This window comes from Rutidosis leptorrhynchoides, chromosome 1, assembly GCF_046630445.1.
Source record: "Rutidosis leptorrhynchoides isolate AG116_Rl617_1_P2 chromosome 1, CSIRO_AGI_Rlap_v1, whole genome shotgun sequence".
Taxonomy (NCBI): domain Eukaryota; kingdom Viridiplantae; phylum Streptophyta; class Magnoliopsida; order Asterales; family Asteraceae; genus Rutidosis; species Rutidosis leptorrhynchoides.
The window spans coordinates 338,452,754-338,478,270 of NC_092333.1; the positions used below are offsets into that span (position 1 = coordinate 338,452,754).

The following is a 25,517-nucleotide window of genomic DNA, read 5'->3' on the forward strand; positions in this document are numbered from 1 at the left end:
TCGCCGGACCCCCTTCATCCACCACTAGACCACCGGTATTACCACCTTCAAACTAAACCGCCACCATCAGCTTAAATCCCATCATTTAAAAATCAACACCCACAATCGCCATCCAACCCCTCACCTCCATCACTACCCCTGCAGCATCTTTTCTGTTTCATTTGACAGCCAACAACCACCTTCCTTACCACTTCCGGCTACCCACTGTAATCCACAACAACTGCCACCATCTCAAACCCGTTGAACCATCAGCACCCTTCAACCCTCCTCAACCACAACCACCTTCGTTATCATACTACTGCTGTGTAAATTCCTATTTATAAGCGAATATCACGAACCACCAACGAGCCACCACACTCTTCAAACCAAATACCCATCGACTACAGTTCATAAACATAACCTGCTGCTGTTTCTTTTTCTCTGCTACAGTGATGGGAGAGATGGTGAAGATGATGAATAGTGAAGTTTTTGATCGTGATTCTGTGACGATTTAATAGTAAACATGATGATGACAACGTAGGATTATAAGAGTGATGATGGATGTGTTAATAGTTATAATCGTTAAACGCTTATGATCATAGAAAACAAATGATGATGAAACAAATCCATTTTTTTTCTCTTTTCGTATTCCCAATAACGATGATGATGAAAATGATCTTGATGATGCTTAGGTGATGCTCGATAGTATAATAATCATGATATGTGGATACCATGTTATGATGATAACCGTATGATATGATATGGTGAGGAAGATGATGGAAGTTGTTGAATGATGAGTGATGTTGATGAAATAATGAAACTGTAAACGATATTAGTGTTAATACAGTACAATAACGAGTGAACATGATGATTTCGTTATGATTAAGATGATGATGAAAGACGTTATGTTTGAGTTGATGATGATAGAAGAAATCGGAACCAGATAAAGATGGGTTATATATTTTTTAATACGGGTATAAAATAGAAAAAGAAGCAGCAGAGTCATGGTCGAGGGTGTTTGTGGGTGAGCGATTGGTCACGGGTTCTAGCCCGGTCTGGGGCAATTCTTTTTAGAAAAACTTTTAAAGAGGGTATACACATTTATTTTATTTCTATTTCTATTATTATTATTATTATTATTATTATTATTATTATTATTATTATTATTATTATTATTATTATTATTATTATTATTATTATTGTTGTCATTTATTATTGTTGTTATTATTATTAGTATTAAAAATTATTATTATTGTTATTAGTATTAATATAAGTAGTAAATATAATTTATTATTATTATAATTATAATTACAAAAATGAATATTATTATTATTATTGTTAAGTTAGGTATTATTATTACAATCATACTACAATTTATTATTTTTATCATTAAATATTAGTATTATCATCATATTTACAATTGTTATTATTATTACTATCATTATTATTACTATAAGTATTATTATTAATATTACAATTATTATTATTAAAATGATTAGCATATTTAATATCATTATTATTATTATTATTATTATTATCATTAACACTATTATTATAATTGTTATTATTACAAATAAAAACTTTATATAAAAACATATTACAATCATACTAGTATTACTTATTACTATATTTTATCAATAAAATGTTATTAATTAAACTATATTAATATTTAAAATTATAAGTATAAACTATATAAAGTATATGAATGAAATATACTAAATTTAAGTATATAACATATAATATAAACAAGTATATGATTAATAATAAAAATATATATAAATTATTCGACTACGATTATATGTTTTAATATATATACAAATGATATAGGTTCGTGAATCCAAGGCCAACCATACACTTGTTCAATGCCGTCATATGTATTTTTACTACAAAATACAGTATAGTGAGTTTCATTTGATCCCTTTTTAATTGCTTTTGCAATATATATTTTTGGGCTGAGAATACATGCGCTGCTTTTATGTTTGACGAAATAGACATAAGTACTTAAAATATATTCTACGTTGAGTTGTACCACCTTGCATATCTTCCCTAATAGCTTGGTAACTAATATTTACATGTTGTAAGAACATGTAAGCGCGAATCCTATTGATAGATCTATCGGGTTTGACTACCCCAACCGAACTAGTCGCTCTAGTATCGTAAATGGTTGCGTAGTACTTCATTTTTACTACACTTGGTACAGTGTAGGGAGATTTCATAATAAAGGGAATATGCCACATTAATTATTAAGTATGGTTACTGAAGCGCTCAACAACTTATAGAATACTTTTATACACTTGCGAGTGTACATATATTCATGAAACTGAAATCTTGTGGTCTATCAAAATTATGAATGTTATTGTTTATGATAAACCTATGAATTCACCAACCTTTTGGTTGACACTTTTAAGCATGTTTATTCTCAGGTATGAAAGAAATCTTCCGCTGTGCATTTGCTCATTTTAGAGATATTACTAGGAGTCATTCATGGCATATTTAGGTCAGTACCTCTCAATGGGACCAGGTGTTGATGACTTCGTCCAGGTGGATTAGGACAGGTCACTGCAGACAGGCAAGCTGGCTGCACTAACAAGGTTCCTGTCATAAGCCGCCGAACGGTCATTACCCTTTTTCTAGACTCTTAAGAATTCATTGAAAAATTTGGACTTCAGGTGGACTGAGGAGGCCGAAAAGGCTTTCGTTGAGATGAAGACGCTCCTAAGGGAGCTGCCTACTTTAACCGCAACCATAGCAGGAGAGACGTTGATGTTGTATCTTGCGACTTCAAAGGAGGCTATCAGTTCCATTCTCGTCGTAGATAGGGGGCAGGTATGTCTCATATTGGGGCTTCAAATAGGTACTGAATGCAATATTTATTGTGTGTTTCCTACTGTTTTGGCTCAGGTACAAATGCATGTGTATTTTGTCAGCAAAGCATTTAGCGGCATTGAGGTCAACTATCCACCCATTGAAAAACTAGTGTATGTGCTAGTACACACAGATAGGCGGCTGCGCAGGTACTTACAGGTGCATCCAATAGTGGTGTTAACTTACCACCCAATAAGACAGGTATAAGTCGCGACATGCACTTCCTGATTTCTTATTTGCACAAATTTTGTAAGATGCTAAATACGCGCTTAAATTAATTGTGGTTTGCTGATAACATGTGATAATAGGTGTTGTACAAGCCTAAGGTATCGGATCAATTGGAAAAGTGGGCCATTGAAATGGGAGACCAAGAAATACATTACTCCCCGTGCACAGTGGTAAAAGGCAAGATACTTGCAGATTACTTGGCCGAAATAACAGGAGAAGTAGAGGCACTTGTGGAAAGTACCAAAATGGGCCATGACAAAAAACAGGTCTGGGAATTGTATACAGATGGTGCTTGTGGGCCCAAAGGCGCGGGCACTGGATTGGTCCTCACAAGTCCTGATGGAGAGGAGCACACTTATGCGCTCCGATTCATGTTCGATGTGACTAACAATGAATCTGAGTATGAAGCATTACTATCCAGGATGTGCATAGCGTAACAACTTGGAATAAAACACTTGGACGCGTATGTGGACTTGTAATTGGTCGCTAACCAGTTCAATGGGTCATTTGGGGCGTATGAAGCCTCTATGCAGCGATACATGGAACTGGTATACGTATTGGCAAATAAATTCGATGTTTTCCGGTTAAAGCAGGTACCTAGGGTACAAAACAAGAAAGCAGACGCACTTAGTAAGTTGGCCGCCCTGGCCTTCGATCATCTGCGCAAGAATGTATGCGTTGAAGTGCTAACAAAAACATCTATTGATGAAAAATTAACTGTTGCGCCTATCGAAGAGGAAAACCTGAATTGGATGACTCCATTAGTGAAGTTCTTAACTGAAGGAGAATTGCAGATGAAAAAGAAGCACGAATGATTCGCATGAAAGCCCCCATGTACGAGTTAATCGAAGGTGCCTTATATATAAGAAATCTTACCTAGGGAAAGATTGTTGTGCACTGGTCTTAATCAAGCTAAAGAGGTGCTTCGAGAAATTCACAAGGGGGTATTATGCCTTACACTGAGGATACATAACTATCGCTGCAAAAGTGATTCGCATAGGGTATTACTGGCCCACCATTGATAGTGACGCTGCGGAAACTATAAGGACGTGCTAATAGTGTCAGTAGCATGCACCAATAAGTCGAGCATCACGGAATCCTATGATACCAATAACGGCAGTGTGGCCATTCTGTAAATAAGCCATCGACATTGTCGGCCCTATCACTGTGTGCTCAGGTACGCATGAAATAATGTACTTGTGTAATACTTTTCAATATACGTGCTTTAACAGTATTTACATTATCGTTGCTTGCTCAGGAGGAATAAAACTCTTGGTGGTAGCAATTGATTACTTCACCAAGTGGATTGGGGCAAAGGCATTGGCAACAATTACTAGCAGGCGCATTCAAAACTTCTTTTGGGAGATATCGTGTGCAGGTTTGGTATCCCCAATGAAATTGTCAGCGATAATGGTACTCAGTTTGAAGGAGAGCCTTTCAGGAGCTGGTGTTGAGAACTGAATATCAAGCAGTCATTTACTTCGGTCGCTCACCCACAGGCAAATAGACAGTGTGAAGTAACAAACCGAGATATAGTGAGGGGAAAAAAGGCGCGCCTGGGCTTGTATGGAAATGAGTGGGTTGATGAGCTCCCGAGTATTTTGTGGGCACATCGCACCACTCATAAGAACAGCACAGGAGAAACATTGTTCAGCTTGGTTTATGGAACGAAAGCAGTAATCCCCGCCGAACTAATAGTTCCGACGAAGTGCATACGTAGCTTCGATGAGTCAAATAATGATGAAGTCTTGCTCGCTAACATAGACATACTAGAAGAATGTAGAGAGTTAGCTGCTATGCGCGAAGATGCCAATCAACAGAAATCTCTAAGTATTATGATAAGCATGTCAAGCATATGTCATTCAGGATTGGAGATTATGTATGGCGCAACAATGAGGCAAGTCGAGCAGAAAATACTGGGAAGTTGGGGACCAACTAGGAAGGCCCATATGAAGTTATTGGCATAAGTACAACAGGATCTTATATCCTGGCAGGAATTAATGGAGAACGAGTACCTCAACTTGGCTTGCAACCAATTTGAAAAGATGTAACATATAGTTGTCAGGCTGCAGCACTGGGGACTGATTACCCTGCCCACTTTAAGCACTTACATATTTTAGTTTACTTAAAATGTTACTTTATTTTACTTGTAAGACAATTCGTATATCTTTCATGGTTGCAATAAGTTGTCATTTGGATATGACTTAATAATTTGATTTATTTTGTAATAAATAAATTTAATTTTTTGAATAGAAGTGTTTGGTTACATTTCGACAATATGATAGCAATTACGTGCATCCTGCCTCCTTAAGAGATGATCTCTAGCTCCTGCATGGCAGAAGCCTGTTTGGTTACAAAAGGGTGGCTAATAGACATTGGTTTGTCTAGACCAACGCACTCTCTCAGACTAGAAGACTGTAAGTCATGACTATAAACGACAAGCATTGGGGTTGCTTGCCCACTAACCTAAGTGTTGGTTCACACGGAAGACTTTGGATATTATACTTAGTAATGCAATGAAAAGCGTCGATTATGTGCACAATAGTATGGCGTTAGTTAGCGTCATTAAATTTGGAGTATAAACGAGTATACATTGGTTTGTATGCAAATAACAAATTTAAGTTTTAAGAACTTAATATGCCTAGTGACGCTAACAACATAATAAGAAAAGATATTGAATTACATTACTTATTAAAACAAAAGGTGCAATGCATAGCATTGACTACATGTATTATTAAAAAAGAAGTGCACGAAGCACAAATATTAAACTGGCACTCAGGTCATTACAGTTACAATGAAATTGAAATCTAAACTAAGTGGCTTATCAGTAACGTTGCCCTACACTAATGGTAACAATCCTTCAAACCCTCGCACGCAGCGATCAGGCGGATTGCCCCATGTAAACAGAAAATGAAAAAACTAAACTAAAGGTGAGGGCACACCCATGGTGTTAAAAGCACCTCATGAAGCGTGCTAATAACGAGTGCACCCCTAGGAATAGTGAGCACAATGGGCCAAAATCAAAGTATGCTCATGGTGCACCTGAGACCCCCAAGCTCCATGCAAAAACAAGTCACGGGATGCCATACCAAGCACACCCTGTGACCCCCCCACACTGCGAGCAATAGCCCATAAACTTATAACTTCATTTCCACAAGATTCTACACTGAAATTGCAGGATAAGAGACGGCATCCACAAGGGTTTGAATGGAAATACTCTCCAGCGCTTTGCTAGATTCAACAAGTCTTTCATAAGCATTGTCTTCAAGCTGGTCAATGATGATTTAAGGAATAACAGTGGGAACTTCAATATTTTTCGAGATGAGATTTCAGAACCTCACCCGCTCGAGTGCCTTAGCAGCTTTCAGAGCTTATAAGTAAAGTTCTGTAACAATGGAAGCGTCAAGGGTGTGGGTGGCAATGGATGGAAGTGAGGCATGTAGATCTGTATAGTTCTGTCGCATGGCTTCACGGCCTGTAATATCTTCATTAACCAGCGTGGTGAGATTATTCTTCTCGAAAGTTAACAAATTAAGATTGGAGTTGGCAGCAGCAAGATCATTCTTTAGCACCATGTTCTCCTCCGCATAGTCAACCTACAAAGACAATAAATCAACCTTTTCCTTCTTTAAAGACTCAACAATGGCCTCAACTATTTCCAACGCGTCATTGGTCACTTTCACCTGCGTTTCCAAAAGCTGCACCCTCTTCTGTAGCTGCCCTAATACGTGAAGGCTAGTGCGATGAGTGCGCTCGGTACTCAGCCTGTCACAATCCCTCGCCCATGTCAAGAACGATAGCTGCTTGTCAAAATTTAACTTTTGATCCGGTGTCATTTTCTCTAACTCTTTCCTAATGCCAGCAGAAGCGCACCCCTGCATGTAGAGATTTTGCTCAAGCGCGGTGCGCTTAGAAACATTTAAAATTGTAGACAAGTTATCCACTTGGATATCAACATATCAGTTGTTGCTTAATATCGGCACCCGAGTGGAAGGAGTGACGTTGGCACGGCTGGTAGCAAGGGTTGAAGAAGATGGAGCAATAACGGCAAGAGGAACTGGAGTCATTGGTTTTGCAGTAGCAGTTGGGGGCGCGGGAACCACAGGGGGTACATGTATAATAGATGGAGTAGTGGCAGTAGCAGGAGGCTCCATGTCTTCATCATTTTGAACAACTGACAACAAAATACCGCAATCAAACATGCATGACAAAAAAGTATCAACTTTGGGAAAATAAATCAAGTATTATACCTTCGGATGAACTTGAAGCTTTATTCTTCTTGGTAGCCTCATTTTCTACCTTCTCACCCCCCATGGCTTCAACATCTTTCATGCTAATGTCTTATTTAATAGTTTCTTTCTTGATGGTGTAACCCTTGAAATCATCCTCCATTAGAATATTACGAGCATTCATCTCTGCAAAAATGACACACAAAGGTTAGCATGCATTTAAGTAAATCATTTATTAAGTAATTTAGGTAAATAAAGAATTATACCCTTTCCCCTAATAATGATGACCGGATTGGTGCCAACATACGACCAGTATGATGAAACGCCAGTAAGAAATAAAACTTTATTGGGATAAATGTGAAGTTTATGCTTTTTACAGAGCACGGGTCAAACAATTCTTGCTCAGTTTTATTCATGGGAAGGGGCTCTATTCAAAGAGGTGTTCGAACCAGTGTGCCATAAAAGAATGTTGGCAAATTTAGGATGGACAACCTTGTTATTATCAAAGTTAAAGGAATCTTTCTAGGAGTTTTGAAGACCCTTTTTCTGACCAGCAGTAAATGAAACTCGATCGAAGAAACCATACCAATCATGCTCATTTAATTGGTAGTGGGAAATGTTTTGGAAAACGATCAAAGAAGGCTCACGATTATTAGTCCTACACTACATCTCAAATAAAGATAAACGAGCGGCACTGTACGGATGAAGTTGACTTAACCCTATGTTATACGCCGATAGAACTCTCATGAAGAAATCAGTTGGATGGATGCGAATGTTTCGAACTGTGAGGGTTGGATCGAACACGAAAATCATATTTGGAGGTGATTTATGGGCTCGCTCATTCGACTTTGGGAGTGTAGGGTTGAAACCGACGATTGGTGGGTGCCATTCGGTTATACACTTGATAGACTCTTGGTCAAGGGTTGAAGCAATTGAATAAACATGAAAGATGGTAGTACAAGAGAAAGAAGATTCCATGACAATGAGATTAAAGATGAAGAGTAAAACTGGCCTGTGCTACTAATTGTGTTGCCGAAACTTGTTTGGGCGAATTCGGAGTGAAAATGAAAAAGAAATCAATTTGAGTTTTTTTAACCTAAATGGAAGAGAAGGGGTCCTATTTATATTGTGAATGGTTAGGGCTCTAAATATGGGTACTTTAATATACACCGTACACGTGTCATAATCTGAACATGTGACAAAACGAATGAACATATCGCGTGGTTAACTTTTGGAATGGTGAAGGTTAGCAAACTCAGGTGGTTATGCAAGTTGTGATTTGACAGCCTGCCATGATTATCTGACCTGCAGCCATTTCCAATGCCGTCATTAGCAGACGTTTGATTGACAACAGCTAGTTAGTAATTAATGCAGCATAATGGCAAATCTTGGTTAAACGTTTTGGTTACTTAAACTTAATTTTTTATGAAGCCAATAAATGTTTTACAAGGATTATTTGTTGTAAAGTTCCTTAGTATCAGTTTAATATGATGCGCCATGGTGATCGCACATCACATTAAACTGAGGGGACTTAATGATACGGTACATACGCGTAAGGCTCTCGTGCTTATCACGCACAGAATGCACGTCTTGAATAACTAAACCATCTGATTAGGACTCGCGCAAATAATCTTTGCTTAGCGTGCACGAAAGCGATTTGATGTAATCTTATCCTTAATTAAGTATAATCCTTTTCCAACTAGGACTCCGTTATTTATGGTTGTTATCCGGGAAAAATCTAGAACAAATTAAGGGTAGTCTAGGGTTAGGGTTTTATTATAAATACAACCGTAGCCTCCTTCATTCGACATCAACATTTTTCTTTATTAATTGACTAACCGATTGCATCCACAAAACGATCTTACGGTAACAGGTATGTTATTCGAACATAAACCCTATGTGTGACGACCCGAAAATTTTCGACCAAAATTAAACTTTATATTTATATTATTCTGACACGATAAGCAAAGTCCGTAATATTGAAATATTCAACACTTTGAATTATGTTCATGTATACATTTGACCTTTGACTACACCCGACGATTTACGAACAAATGTGTGTAAATAATTATGTATGTATATATATATATATATATATATATATATATATATATATATATATATATATATATATATATATATATATATATATATATATATATATATATATATATATATAAAGTGTATATATAAAATCATGAATTAATAAAGTATACTCTTATCAATTAGAATTAAAAATGTAAAATAACAAACAAAATAGTTAAGTTATTATTAAAATGAATATATATAAATAGATATATAAACATTTATATAATATATAAATATTCAATATTCAATAGATATATTCATATAATATATGATATAAATTGTAATATAAATATATTAAATGAAATTACGAGTTTAATTATAGTTATTATATAATTATTATTACATTTATTATTATTAATATTAATATCAATATTATTAATATTATTAAAATTATAATACTGAAATTGATACATTTGATTTGTTAATATTATTGTTATCATTTTATTATGATTGTTATTAAAATTATCATTTTTTATTTATTATTATTAGTATCACTATTAGTTATTATTATTGATATTGTATATTTATTATTATTATTAGAATTATTAATATTATTACCATTACTATTAAGAATTAATATTATTATTATGGTTATAAATTATAATTATTATCATTATTATAGATATTAGAAAATAACACAATTTAATTATTATTATCATTAATAATATTATTATCTTTTTATGATTATTAGTATTATTAATATTATTATCTATTAACTATTAATATTAATTAAAATAAATTTGAAAAGCGGATTAAATCGTACAAAAATTGTTACATATCACCATCAAATTCTATAATCCTGTCTCTGAAGTGGATTACATGTCAAAATCGATCAAGTCACAGATCCAAAATCAGTTAGCTTTCATTTTCTATTTTATTTACTTTTTTCCTGAGCGAATATTTATTTGTCGACCCATCAATCTGTTATAAATTAATTGATAGCTCAATAATATGGATTAACTCATTCGTTCGTTCCTTCATTACAATTATCAATCACAACTTTTACAGATACTGATTTTCGAGTTTTAAAACAGAAACATCAAGATAACTGGTAGTATACCTCTGTTTTCAAACTTAAACTGCAAAATCTTGAATTTGAATTAATTTTAAAAATGTAATAATGCAGTTGTGTTAGGAATTTCATACTCAAACTATCTGCAAAGTTTCAAGTTCAAATTCTTCCTATCAAGCTTCCATTTTCGAGTCAAACTTTTGTTTCAAAAAGTTAAACGAATGTTCTTCAATCAAATTGAAGTTGTAGAGGTTATATCAGTTGAAATTAACAATTCACAAAGATTTTATGAAGGATTTATAACACTTTTCATTTTGTAATCATCGTCTAAAAGTGTCTAGAATTTAAAATCAAGATTTGAGTTCATATTATTTTTTTTTTGCGACAGTTACAGCTTCTGCTATCTGTTTAATTTTTTTTCTTTTAATTTATGTCTGTTAATTACAAATACCATCATTTCTATTTATGTTTCAAGGATAAATCAAACTTTAATTAGAGTTAGGATTGATCCCTGGTCGAATGGTATGGTGAAGAAGAAGAACTTGTAGTTATGCGGGTTAAATAGAATTTATGTGTATAATAAATAGGAAAAGGGGCAACAGCCCAGATGGTTATAAGTGTGTTCGGGTATTCGAGAGGTCGCGGGTTCGAGCCCGGTTGGGTGCATTTTTTTAAAGGGCTTTATAAAGGTAGTATTCTATATCAAAAATTATTATTAATATTATTATTATTGTTATTATTATTAATTGTTATGAATATTATGATTATCTATATTGTTATTATCATTAGTATTAGAATTAGAATTATAATTATTATTAGTATTATTGTTATTACTAATATTAATATCATTATAAGTATTATTATTAATTATTAAGTAGTATGATTACTAATAATATCATTATTAATAAGATTTCTATCATTATTATTATTATTATTATGAGTTTTATTATTATTATCATTATCATTATTATTATTATTATTATTATTATTATTATTATTATTATTATTATTATTATTATTATTATTATTATTATTATTATTATTATTATTATTATTATTATTATTATTATTATCCTTAATATCCTTATTTGTGACGACCCGGAAATTTTCGACCAAATTTAAACTTAATCTTTATATAATTCTGACTTGATAAGCAATGAATTTTAATAAATCTTGAACCTCCGGAAAGAGTTTTACACAAGCTTTTGGTCACCCTTTTATTCCGACGATTCACAAACGTCATAACTTGATTTAATTGTTTAATTGCTTAATTATTGTGTATATATATGGATTTATATATATTTAACTTGAAAATATGATAATTAAATATCTCATTAAGTATATTAACAAAGTATTATATATATATTTACATACTACAAATTAAAAGAGTTTTCAAACAATATATATGTTACTATTTAAACGACGTAATTAACTTATGTTAAAATGTATTTACATATAATGTATTACGAGGGTAAATACATCCTTACAAGTATTGAATTCACTTTATTATATACCAATACATATAAAGGATAGCTATACTCGTATTTCCGTTCAATTTCCTCAAGAATTCTACTCGTATTCATACGGTATTTTTACCCGTATTATACACAGCTTCTAGAAGTATTTACTATTGGTATATACGAATAGAAATCTGCAATTATTTGTGTAATATGTCATCCAAAATTATAAGCTTATAAATAAGGACCATTTTAACTCATTTTTACGCCACATTTTCTTAAACTAAAAACACACACTTGAATGCTCTCATATCATACTTTAATCTCAGCAACTTTACTCTTCATAATCAAGGTAAAATACTTCTCAAAATCCTTGTTCAATTCCTCGTATAGTTGCTATCTTATTATACTTAAAAAACTTGTAAAAACTAGAACTTGTTTTGGTGAACACCAAGCTTGTTTGAAAAACTAATATAATCTTTCTAACATAACTCTAATAACAATTATTTATATGTATTATGATGTTATATTAAGTTAATATAAGAACTTATAACTTGTACATATGAAAAACACTTTGAAACTTAACATATATCCTTTAATCTCCATTCGGTAAAAAGCGGGCTGTTTTGGGTTGGGAATTAAAAACCTATTGTAGACTTTGAGTTCGAGGCTAAGACTTTGGAAATATATTAATATATGTAAATAAGACTTCCAGTATTTTTTTCATGATTTTAGATAAAGTGAAAGTATTTTATCAAAAATCATATATTGGGTGGATGCCGGGATTTTTCCAAATCTGTCCACCGACACAAAAAGAGGGAAAAGCTCTAAAAATTACTAATTGAGATGAACTTTTCGAATTGGTTTTGTAAAATTTACTTCTTAATGAATCCATAGCAATTTTATTCACTTTAAACGGAGTAGTAATGAATATTTGGCGAGCAAAACAAAATCTGCTACAATTAACGTTGTATGGTCGAAATTTATATTATAAAAACTATATTTACCATATCCTTGTTAATGTTTTCTATATCCTATATATATATATATATATATATATATATATATATATATATATATATATATATATATATATATATATATATATATATATATATATATATATTTGGACATGTTATCAGTAGTATAACAAAATATTATAATCTTGGTTAATTCTGTGATTGTATATATGTATAATAATATTCTTGGTACGTCATAACACAATAAGTATACAATACGTTTTGATAAATCCTAAGACAATACGTCTTAGTTAATTCTAAGACAATACGTATACAATACGTCTCTGGGTTGATGCAAAGACAATACGTATACAATACGTCTTGGGGTAATTCTAAGATTATATATATATACATATATATACATATATATATATATACATATATATATATATATATATATATATATATATATATATATATATATATATATATATATATATATATATACCGATTATTGGACTGTTGGAATTTTTGAACTATTTTGGACTACTAACAGAAGACTACTAACAATGGACTACTAACATAAATTGTTAAAAATTATTATATAAGTATTCTATGAACTTGCTTTATTTTATTCATATGTCGTATTATTATCAGAATCATTATTATTGTTATAGGTTCGTGAATCCAAAGACGACGGTCATATTTTTAATAAGTTGAAAACTTATTATTAATATACTTTTACTACTGTGAGTATATAGTCCCATTTTTAAACTTTACAAATATTTTGGGATGAGAATACATGCATTTTATGTTTTACGCCATAGACACAAGTACTTAAAATATATTCTATGTTGAGTTGTACCACTTTTCATATCTTCCCTAATAGCTTGGTAACTAATATTTACATGTTGTAAGAACATGTATACGCGAATACTATTGATAGATCTATCGGGTTTGACAACCCCAACCGGGCTAGTCGCTCTAGTATCGTAAACGGTTGCATAGTACTTCGTTTTTACTACACTTGGTACAGTGTAGGGAGATTTCATAATAAAGGGAATATGCCACATTAAGGGTTAAGTATGGTTACCGAAGCGCTCAACAACTTATAGAATACTTTTATACACTTGCGAGTGTACATATATTTATAACTATGAAATCTTATGGTCTATATTTATATCGATGCTAAACCTATATATCTCACCAACCTTTGTGTTGACTGTTTAAGCATGTTTATTCTCAAGTCCTTAAAAAAGTCTTCCGCTGTTGCATTATCTGAGCAAGCTGTGCATGGAGTCTCATGCTTTGGTTTAAATAAAGTGTTGCAATTAATAAAACATTTGTCATGTATTATATTCGACTGTTATGTCACGTGTGTTGTATTTGGAAACCGATGTATTTTGGGGAATATTTCTTAAATAATCGCCCATTTGTTTAAAACATGCATTATGTATAATAATGGTGTGTTTTTTTAGAAACGAATGCAATATTTTCTAAAACGTATCATATAGAGGTCAAATACCTCGCTATGGGACCAATGAATAACGTACCGCGTTTATAGTAATATGGACGGGTCGTTTCAGTTGGCATCAGAGCGGTGGTGTTAGGGAACCAGGTCTTGTATTAGTGTGTCTAACTGATAGTTGTTAGGATGCATTAGTGAGTCTGGACTTCGGCCATGTCTACATGTCAAAAGTTTTGCTTATAATTTCTTGTTGGAAATTACTTGCTTATCATTCTTAGTCTAGGCACATCTTACTGCATTGATTGCATAAATGGTGTATAGACAAAATTCATATCTTAGTATATCTGCTAAATCATATCTTACCGTATCTGTTAATGTAAACTTTGCCTGACATATTCCGTAAATTCCTCCGTAATCTACGAAATCTTTTGTTCTATGTATAGATATATTCTATGTAATTAGAATACCATCCGATAGTCGGAAATCATTTCATATCAAAAAAATCCTTTATTCAATCGTACGAAATGGAACTCGCCACTAGTTCAAGTCCCTCGGATTCCGATATGGAGTTTCACTCGAGCTTCGAAACTAGTGTGACTGGAATGGATCAACCAATTAGCCATCATCTATTCTGGATGAATTGAGGATGGGTTCGCAGTCTACTTAATTATTGGAGACAAGAAGAAGGTGATCTCTTCCATCCACCACAGCCCTCTTGGTGAAGAACATGAGGTACTTACCGGCGAACCCATTCATAACACCATTTTCTCTCTCCTTTCCAGGATATGTCGCAATGAGTATAATATTACTAATATTATTGAGGCTATCCGACCTTTACACAGTATCTTGCATGGTGAATTATTTAGTAAAAAAAAATAAAAAAATTTACTGTCATGAAAAGAAAAACTTCATTAGCAAGTGCATCCTACATCATTTCATTCCCTTTATAAAGCTCTTGACCTCTCTTTTTATTTAGGAAACTTTAAACATCTTCTTTCACAATACAAAACAAAACAAATTCTCATCATCTATACTCACATCAAACCACTACCAGCACTAGCAGCAGCATTACCAACAACATCACAAGCCTCAACATTGTAAGCCGCATTACGAGCATCAACATCATACGTACCGCAGGCACTGAGGGATACCAACAATAATGAGTGATGAAGTATTAATTCATTATTTCATTTACGTTGAAGAAATATTCCGCGGCGATTATGTAATCTCTAACGTTTTAGCAATTATTCATTTCTAGTTCTAACCGTAAACCAAATGAGATTAATATAATATTAACTCATTAAATCTATATTACATCTGAAGAAAATATACATACATATATTTTCATAAAGACTGTAATAAAAATTCTTTTGTACAAAATATTACTTGTGAAATTTTATTTTAATGGGTAGGTAATACCCGAGAAATACTTAAGTTCACATTAATATGTTACACTGTACATTTTCAATGATGTTTCGACAATCGTTAATTATACTCTATCCTTTCATAGCAATATACATCATTTCACAAAATATAAGACAACCATTTTCCATACCAATTCAATTATATATTCTGATTTTGACAGATCAAAATCCAAGTCAAGATTTAAGAAGTGACATCAATCTTAAATTCCTACATCCTTCAAAATCATACTTTAAATTCAAACTATACTAGAATATCACTTTCATTCACAGAACTCATAAAGATATTCGTATCATTCAAGATTCACGACGAATTCATTATACGGATATTGACGAGGACAACCTGCGTCTAAACCCTTCAAAATTCTTGAAAACACCTCAACTAAGGAACAATCGAACCAATCACACGATACATACGAAGAATATATGCATATAGATATGCATTCGGAGGACACTTGAACCTAAGCAAAGGTTCAACATGTATCCGTGTCAGATACTTTAGCATTATTATTACCCAAAATAACTTTACAATCCCTTTTCAAAATAGCGAATTTTATCACAGCTCCAAAAAGACAACTTCGACTTTTCATCCGGAGTAGCCTTATTATAACCTTGATATATACGTTGTCTTTTCGCCATCGTTCCTGGGGAACCTTTTATATTCCACCACATTAGTAGTAAGTTTACCAGCAACTTTATTGCTCTTTGACTTAAATCTCTCTGAAAGATCACTATAAAACCTTGTCATGTACCCATCTACATCTTGTAACAATGATTGTCATACCAAAACCCAGGAAGCATCAATAATTATTCTTGAATCTCACATCATTTCTGCATATACATATAACTTTATTTCCTGGAATTATAATTCTGAAATCCGGAATAGCACTTCAGCCTACGAATCCGTACTATGTAGTTTTGAAAAAGCTGAATGAAGCAGCAGAAATTGTAGACAACCGTAACATTCAAAACTTGATGATAAAGAATATTGTGTTAGCAAAGCACAGAAAAAGAGAAGGTTTGGAACTGGAAAACGGATTGAGCAAACCCTGAAGGAGGCTGTGGACAAATCACAAGGAAGAAATCTACCTTCAAAGAATCTAAATGATTCGGAATCTGCTTAAATCCTTAGCAAATACCTTGCTCCTTACTCTAAAACCCTTGCGGACAATATTCTTCATCATCCTCTTATCTTAAATATTCTAAGATATCATCGTATCTTCCATTATAAATATCCTTCATATTTCTGAAGATATTTTCATAACCATTCTTATCTGAAATCATTTATTCCTTCGCGTTATCTATATATTACATCATAAAGAAAACTGTTTTAGTTTCTAAATATCTGAAACCTCTGAGTGTAAAGTATGAATGTTTTTGAAGTAATGACACTTGATCAATGTGATTATATTACAGTAAGTCATGCTAAGTTTCTAAATGGAACGTAATGATTCACAGACCATAACGTCATCATGTGCCATGTTACATGACTCCTACATTCAATCTAATCTCTAAACATATCAAGAACATATTCTATTGATAGCTCTATCTTTTCCTTTGGATTCTGGTAATTTCATAAGTCAAATTGTGCTATTACAATTTCTCTCTTAGAGCATTAGTTATGTTCATTCCGAATTTCATATCTATGAATTCTAGACCATTATTCGCTTGACTTGAAGTCAGAAAAAGAAGACGGAAGTATGAAACTCCAAAATATAAGGAAAAATATAAGCACGAAGACAACGCAGAAATTACAAACCGTGTATATCGATGCGTATAGCAATATAAAGAAACGAGAAAATTAAGAACACTATAAACCCAAGAGCATAGTAGAAATTAACGGATTCCTCCTGTAGAAGATCAAAAAGAACATTGACAGATGTGATAGTCAAGAATATATCAAGAATTAAAACTGGATGGAGCATATTGACGAATGTTTTGGAAGTACGAAGAAAGGAATAAAGTATAAAAGATGGGAGATGTGGAAATAATGAAACGTAGGAGGTTGATTTATAGTAAAATATCCGACAGAGAAATCGAGACAGATTATTGCATTAAATCTAAGAGGATCATAATTTCCTTAATCACTGAAGAATCAAATCTTATATAGATTACAAAGATTTTCTTTAATCCGAATATCAACCGTGATGACATCAAAAGATAAGACGAATCCCTATTTTCTCATTTCACTCTTTTACGATAGCTTCACTTATACGTTTCGAGTGATCGAATTATTTTATCCATATTTCTCAATCATGATAAAACCCTATGAATCAACTTATATTCGTCATAATAACATTCTTATTGTTAGCCATGACGACCTCGATCAAATTTCGGGACGAAATTTCTTTAACGGGTAGGTACTGTGACGACCCGGAAATTTCCGACCAAATTTAAACTTAATCTTTATATAATTCTGACTTGATAAGCAATGAATTTTAATAAATCTTGAACCTCCGTAAAGAGTTTTACACAAGCTTTTGGTCACCCTTTTATTCCGACGATTCACGAACGTCATAACTTGATTTAATTGTTTAATTATTGTGTATATATATGGATTTATATATATTTAACTTAAAAATATGATAATTAAATATCTCATTAAGTATATTAACAAAGTATTATATATATATTTTCATACTACTAATTTAAAGAGTTTTCAAACAATATATATGTTACTATTTAAACGACGTAATTAACTTATGTTAAAATGTATTTACATATAATGTATTACGAGGGTAAATACATCCTTATAAGTATTGAATACACTTTATAATATAACAATACATATAAAGGATAGCTATACTCATATTTCCGTTCAATTTCCTCAAGAATTCTACTCGCATTCATACGGTATTTTTACCCGTATTATACACACTTTCTAGAAGTATTTACTATTGGTATATATACCAATAGAAATCTGCAATTATTTGTGTAATATGTCATCCATGACCTAATCAATTTAATATGACATGCATGACTTAATACAATTTAACTTATCTTAGATATTTTCACTAAAAGCCAAAATTATAAGCTTATAAATAAGGACCATTTTAACTAATTTTTACTCCACATTTTCTTAAACTAAAAAAACACACTTGAATGCTCTCATATCATACTTTAATCTCAGAAACTTTCCTCTTATAATTAAGGTAAAATACATCTCAAAATCCTTGTTCAATTCTTCGTATAGTTGCTATCTTATTATACTTAAAAAACTTGTAAAAACTAGAACTTGTTTTGGTGAACACCAAGCTTGTTTGAAAAAATAATCTAATCTTTCTAAAATAACTCTAATAAAACTTATTTATATGTATTATGATGTTATATTAATTTAATATAAGAACTTATAACTTGTACATATGAAGAACACCTTGAAACTTAACATATATCCTTTAATCCCCATTCGGTAAAAAGCGGGCTGTTTTGGGTTGGGAATTAAAAATCTATCTTAGACTTTGAGTTCGAGGCTAAGACTTTGGAAATATGTTAATATATGTAAATAATAATTCCAGTATTTGTTTCATGATTTTAGACAAAGTGAAAGTATTTTATCACAAATCATATATTGGGTGGATGCCGGGATTTTTCCAAATCTGTCCACCGACATAAAAAGAGGGTAAAGCTCTAAAATTACCACTTGGGATAAACTTTTAGAATTGGTTTTGTAAAATTTACTTCTTAATGAATCCGTAGCAATTTGATTTACTTTAAACGAAGTTGTAATGAATATTTGGCGAGCAAAACAAAATATGCTAAAATTAACATTGTATGGACGAAATTTATATTATTAAAACTATATTTACCATATCCTTCTTAAATTTTCCTATATCCTATATATATTTGGACATGATATTAGTAGTATAACAAAATATTATAATCTTGGTTAATTCTGTGATTGTATATATGTATAATAATATTCTAGGTACGTCCTAACACAATAAGTATACAATTTGTTTTGATAAATCCTAAGACAATATGTACACAATACGTCTTAGTTAATTCTAAGATAATACGTATACATTACGTCTCTGGTTTGATGCAAAGACAATATGTATACAATACGTCGTGGGGTAATTCTAAGATTATATATATATATATATATATATATATATATATATATATATATATATATATATATATATATATATATATATATATATATATATATATATATATATATATATATATATATATATATATATATATATATATCGATTATTGGACTGTTAGACTTTTTTGGACTACTAACAAAGGACTACTAACAATTGACTACTAACAAAAAATGTTAAATTATTATATAAGTATTCTATGAACTTGCTTTATTTTATTCATATGTCTTATTATTATCTGAATCGTTATTATTATTATTATAGGTTCGTGAATCCAAGGACGACGGTCATATTTTTAATAAGTTGAAAACTTATTACTAATATACTTTTACTACTGTGAGTATATAGTCCCATTTTTAAACTCTACAAATATTTTAGGATGAGAATACATGCATTTTATGTTTTACGCCATAGACACAAGTGCTTAAAATATATTCTACGTTGAGTTATACCACTTTGCAAATCTTCCTTAATAGCTTGGTAACTAATATTTACATGTTGTAAGAACATGTATACGCGAATCCTATTGATAGATCTATCGAGTTTGACAACCCCAACCGGACTAGTCGCTCTAGTATCATAAACGGTTGCATAGTACTTCATTTTTACTACACTTGGTAAAGTATAGGGAGATTTCATAATAAAGGGAATATGCCACATTAATGGTTAAGTATGGCTACCGAAGTGCTCAGTAACTTATAGAATACTTTTATACATTTGCGAGTGTACATATATTTATAACTATGAAATCTTGTGATCTATATTTATATCGATGCTAAACCTCTATATCTCACCAACCTTTGTGTTGACTGTTTAAGCATATTTTTCTTAGGTCCTTAAGAAAGTCTTTCGCTGATGCATTATCTGAGCAAGCTGTGCATGGAGTTTCATGCTTTGGTTTAAATAAAGTGTTGCATTCAATAAAACCTTTGTCATGTATTATATTCAACTGTTATGTCACGTGTGTAGTATTTGGAAACCGATGTATTTTGGGGAATATTTCTTAAATAATCACCCATTTGTTTAAAACATGCATTATGTATAATAATAGTGTGTTTTTTTTAGAAATGAATGCAATATTTTCTAAAACTTATCATATAGAGGTCAAATACCTCGCTATGGGACCAATGAATAACGTACCGCGTTTATAGTAATATGGACGAGTTGTTTCATTATTATTAGTATAAGTATTATTATTATGATTATGATTATTATTATGATTATTATTATTATTATTATTATTATTATTATTATTATTATTATTATTATTATTATTATTATTATTATTATTATTATTATTATTATTATTATTATTATATTATTAATATTATGAAAATAACAAAATTTATTATTATTTTCATTAATATTAGTATTAGTATCAGTTTAAGATTATTATTATTATTATTATTAAACAAAAGTATAAGTATTAACAATATCATTATTAGTATTATTATTAATAATATCATTTTTATTAATATGATTATCATTAACAAGTACTGTTAGTATTGAAAAATTAATATAAATACTACTAAAAGTATCATTACTTTAAATCTATATTTTTTTTAAAACTAATATTAATACTATCATTAATATTATTAGTAGTATGAAAATTATTATTATTACCATTATAATTATACTAGAGTTATTATAAATAGTATTTTGTAAACAAAAAGGGTAATTATATAAAAATATATATTTAACACCCATAATTTAAATATATTAATACTTTTATTTATCCAAAATATACAAAATGAATATATAATAAAATATATAAGTTATTAATATAAAAATTATCACTAATAATAATATAAATATTTGTTCAATTATAAGAATACATTTTAATACATATATGAATGATATAGGTTCGTGAATCTGAGGCCAACCCTGCATTGTTCAGTATCGTCGTACGAATATTTTTTCTACAAAATATTGTATAGTGCGTTTCATTACTCCCTTTTTAAATGCTTTTGCAATATATATTTTTGGGACTGAGAATACATGCGCTTTTATAAACGTTTGACGTAATAGACACAAGTAATCGAAACTACATTCTATGGTTGAATGATCGAAATCGAATATGCCCCTTTTTAGTCTGGTAATCTAAGAATTAGGGAACAGACACCCTAATTGACACGAATTCTAAAGATAGATCTATCGAATTTATCATGTCCGAAGGGAGTCCTGGAATGATGGGGATATTCTATGTGCATCTTGTTAAGGTCAATTACCAGGTGTTCACCATATGAATGATTTTTACCTCTATGCAGTTTGCGAAATGCCTGATATGAGATGTATATTTATGAGAAATGGAAATGAAAATCTTGTGGTCTATTAAAATTATGGAAATGATTGATTACGATAAAATAATGAACTCACCAACCTTTTGGTTGACACTTGAAAGCATGTTTATTCTCAGGTATGAAAGAAATCTTCAGCTGTGCATTGGCTCATTTTAGAGATATTACTTGGAGTCATTCATGACATATTTCAAAAGACGTTGCATTCGAGTCGTTGAGTTCATCAAGAATATTATTAGGTCATTTATAATTGGATATATTATGAAATGGTATGCATGTCGTCAACTTTTGATGAAATGAAAGTTTGTCTTTTAAAAATGAATGCAATGTTTGTAAAAAGTATCATATAGAGGTCAAGTACCTCGCGATGTAACTAAATGTAATGTAATCGTCCATATGTATTTGGATGGGTCGTTATACTATGCAACCACCTATAGCGGTCATTGTGCGACAACTGCCATCAATGGTGGACATAGCTTTGATCACCCTTTTGTAGATCATCATATCTATAAAGGTTATTCACAGTAAACCGGACCAGAGATCAAAGCTATAAACGTCCTTAAACACTCCATCGTGCACTCAACATTAACCTAGGTCTTGAAGCAGATTTATGTTCTATCAACTTACTACTATTTTGAAGATTTGGGTACAAGAAAATTTAAACATAAATAGAGGGATTACATACAAAAAGCTAAGAACTGTGTGATTTTGTCTTATTTATACTAACACTATATAATACAACATACATAAATACAATATCTAGAATCGAAGAAGAAGTTGTGGATATAAACTAAAAAGTAAAATCATAAGATTGAAAGATGCAAATATGAGTAAGAATAAAAAGAAGATGAAAGTGTAGTTTAAAGAAAGGTTGAAATACGAGAACATACAAGAGGTACTGATAATGCTAAAAATGAACATATATTTCACAGCATTATCCTTCAAGAAAGACAAGCTTTTAGTTGCAATTGTTCTATTTACAAGTGATATTCGTTTAAATAATAAAAGGTGAAGACAAAAGATAGATTCGACAATTTAAAGACGCAAACGACCAAAACGCTAAAAAGTACAAAATACAATCCAAGTGGTTCAATTTATTGATGAGAAACGTCTCAAAATTACAAGAGTACAAGCCTCAAAATGCAAAGTACAAGATATTAAATAGTACGCAAGGACGTTCGAAAATCCAGAAATGGAACATGAACCAACTATCAACGCGAGACGCAACGGAGCTAAAATTACAATTCAACTATGCACATGAATATAATATAATATATAAATAATTCTATAAATTATTTATATATATATTATATTTATATTAAAAACTGTCTGCAAATAAAAAAACGAAAGTGTGTGAGCTGTCCCAGGGGGCCATGCGATCGCATGGCCTGGAAGAACAAAATCCATGCGATCGCATGGCAGCTAAAGTGAGGCCAAGTCCTATAAATTGCAACGTTTTCTGCCAAATTATGTACACTTTTCATTCACTGATCTCTTACTCTCTCAATATATATTTATATTTATTTTATAATTATAATTTTAATATTAAGTTAATAATAATAAGGTTATAGTGGCGAATGTTTTAAGTTTGTAAGTTAAAATTCTGTCGGTGTAACACTACGCGATTAATACTCATTGTAAGTTATGTTCAACCTTTTTAAATTAATGTCTCGTAGCTAAGTTATTATTATGCTTATTTAAGCCGAAGTAATCATGATGTTGGACTAAATATTAAAAATGGGGTTATTGGGTTTTGGACCATAATTGTGGTTTAGACAAAAGACCTACACTTGTGGAAATTGGACTATGGGCTATTAATGGGCTTTATATTTGTTTAACTGAATGATAGTTCGTTAATTTAATATAGATATTTACAATTTGAGGTAATAATAAATAACCACATACACTCAATCGGATACGATGGGCGAGATATTTATAAATACTAATAATCGTTCATTTAACCGGACACGGGGATGGATTAATAGTCAATGGACTCATTAAAATAGGGGTGGATTACATACAAGGACACTTGGTGTAATTGTTAATAAAGTATTAAAACCTTGGGTTACACGCAGTCGATATCCTGGTGTAATCATTAACAATGTATTAAAACCTTATTACAGTTTAAATCCCCAATTAGTTGGAATATTTGACTTCGGGTATAAGGATAATTTGACGAGGACACTCGCACTTTATATTTATGACTGATGGACTGTTATGGACAAAAACTAGATGGACATATCTAATAATCCAGGACAAAGGACAATTAACCCATGGTACTTTTATTTAACGTCATTTTATTTATCGTACTTTAAATTATTGCACTTTTATTTATCGCACTTTTATTTATCGACATTTACTTTACGCTTTAATTTAAGTCATTTGTATATTTAATATTTTACATTAGGTTTTAATTGCGACTTAAGACATAAAATCGACAAACTGGTCATTAAACGGTAAAACCTCATTTTTATAATAATAATACTATTTATATATATATATTTATATACAAATATAGTTTAAAATATAATATAGCATTAAATTTAGTTGCATCCCTGTTTAACGAACCGGACTTACTAAAAACTACACTAATCTACGATTAGGTACACTGTCTATAAGTGTTGTAGCAAGGTTTAGGTATATCCCATTCAATAAATAAATAAATAACTTGTGTAAAATTGTAACATATTTAATAGTATTTCATAGCAAAATATAATCTATTTCGTATACTATCCTGCACACATCAAGTATTTTTGGCGTCGTTGCCGGGGATCCGAAAGCGAAACGCTATAAAAAAATATATTAAGTTTTTAATCTATTTTTGTAAAAATATATAAGTTTTTAAAACATAAAAAAAATATATTTTTACATTTTTAAGTTTTTAAATTAAAAAGTTTATATTTTTATTTTTCTTTTATTAAAAATTAAAACTAAGAAGTAATTTTTTTTAAATATAAGTTTTTTTTATTATATATGTTTTATATATAAATTTAAAAATTAGAAAAAAAATTAAACAAAACTGAGCCTGTATTTTTTCGACCTGCATTTAATTTGAATCTATAGCCCATGCGATTGCATGGCTGTTGTGTAGAAAACACGTGCGACCGCATGGTGTTGTCTGATACGCCTGAAACCTCTGCTGGTATGGATTAGGGTTAGTTTTAATAAATATTATAATATAATTAATTAATTAGTTAATTAGGGTTTATATATAATAATAATTAGTTTTAGTTTTATTTAATTTGTATTTTTAAGTTGTTAATTAGTTTTATTAATATATAAAAATTAATACTTTTATAAAATAATAATATAAAAATAATATTTTTGTAAAATTGTATTTTTATCAACTTAGTTTATTTTTGTATTTTGTATTTTTCTTTATTATCGTTTAATTCGTAATTC

The 25,517-nt window shown here is 30.9% G+C and overlaps 1 protein-coding gene across 1 annotated transcript; it reads left to right on the forward strand.

Annotated features, from left to right (window-relative positions):
- Positions 1–2,682: 2,682 nt before the first annotated feature.
- On the forward strand, positions 2,683–3,509 carry LOC139899514 (uncharacterized). The gene is made up of 3 exons (XM_071882355.1): positions 2,683–2,805; positions 2,881–3,045; positions 3,153–3,509. The coding sequence occupies exons 1-3, from the start codon at positions 2,683–2,685 to the stop codon at positions 3,507–3,509; spliced, it is 645 nt and encodes a 214-aa protein (XP_071738456.1).
- The last annotated feature ends 22,008 nt before the right edge of the window (positions 3,510–25,517 follow it).

Coding starts and splice junctions, on each gene's coding strand:
- LOC139899514 (XM_071882355.1), top strand. CDS start 2,683: ATGAAGACGCTCCTAAGGGAGCTGCCTACTTTAACCGCAACCATAGCA. Junction 2,806..2,880: donor TCGTCGTAGATAGGGGGCAG/GTATGTCTCATA, acceptor GTTTTGGCTCAG/GTACAAATGCATGTGTATTT. Junction 3,046..3,152: donor CTTACCACCCAATAAGACAG/GTATAAGTCGCG, acceptor ATGTGATAATAG/GTGTTGTACAAGCCTAAGGT.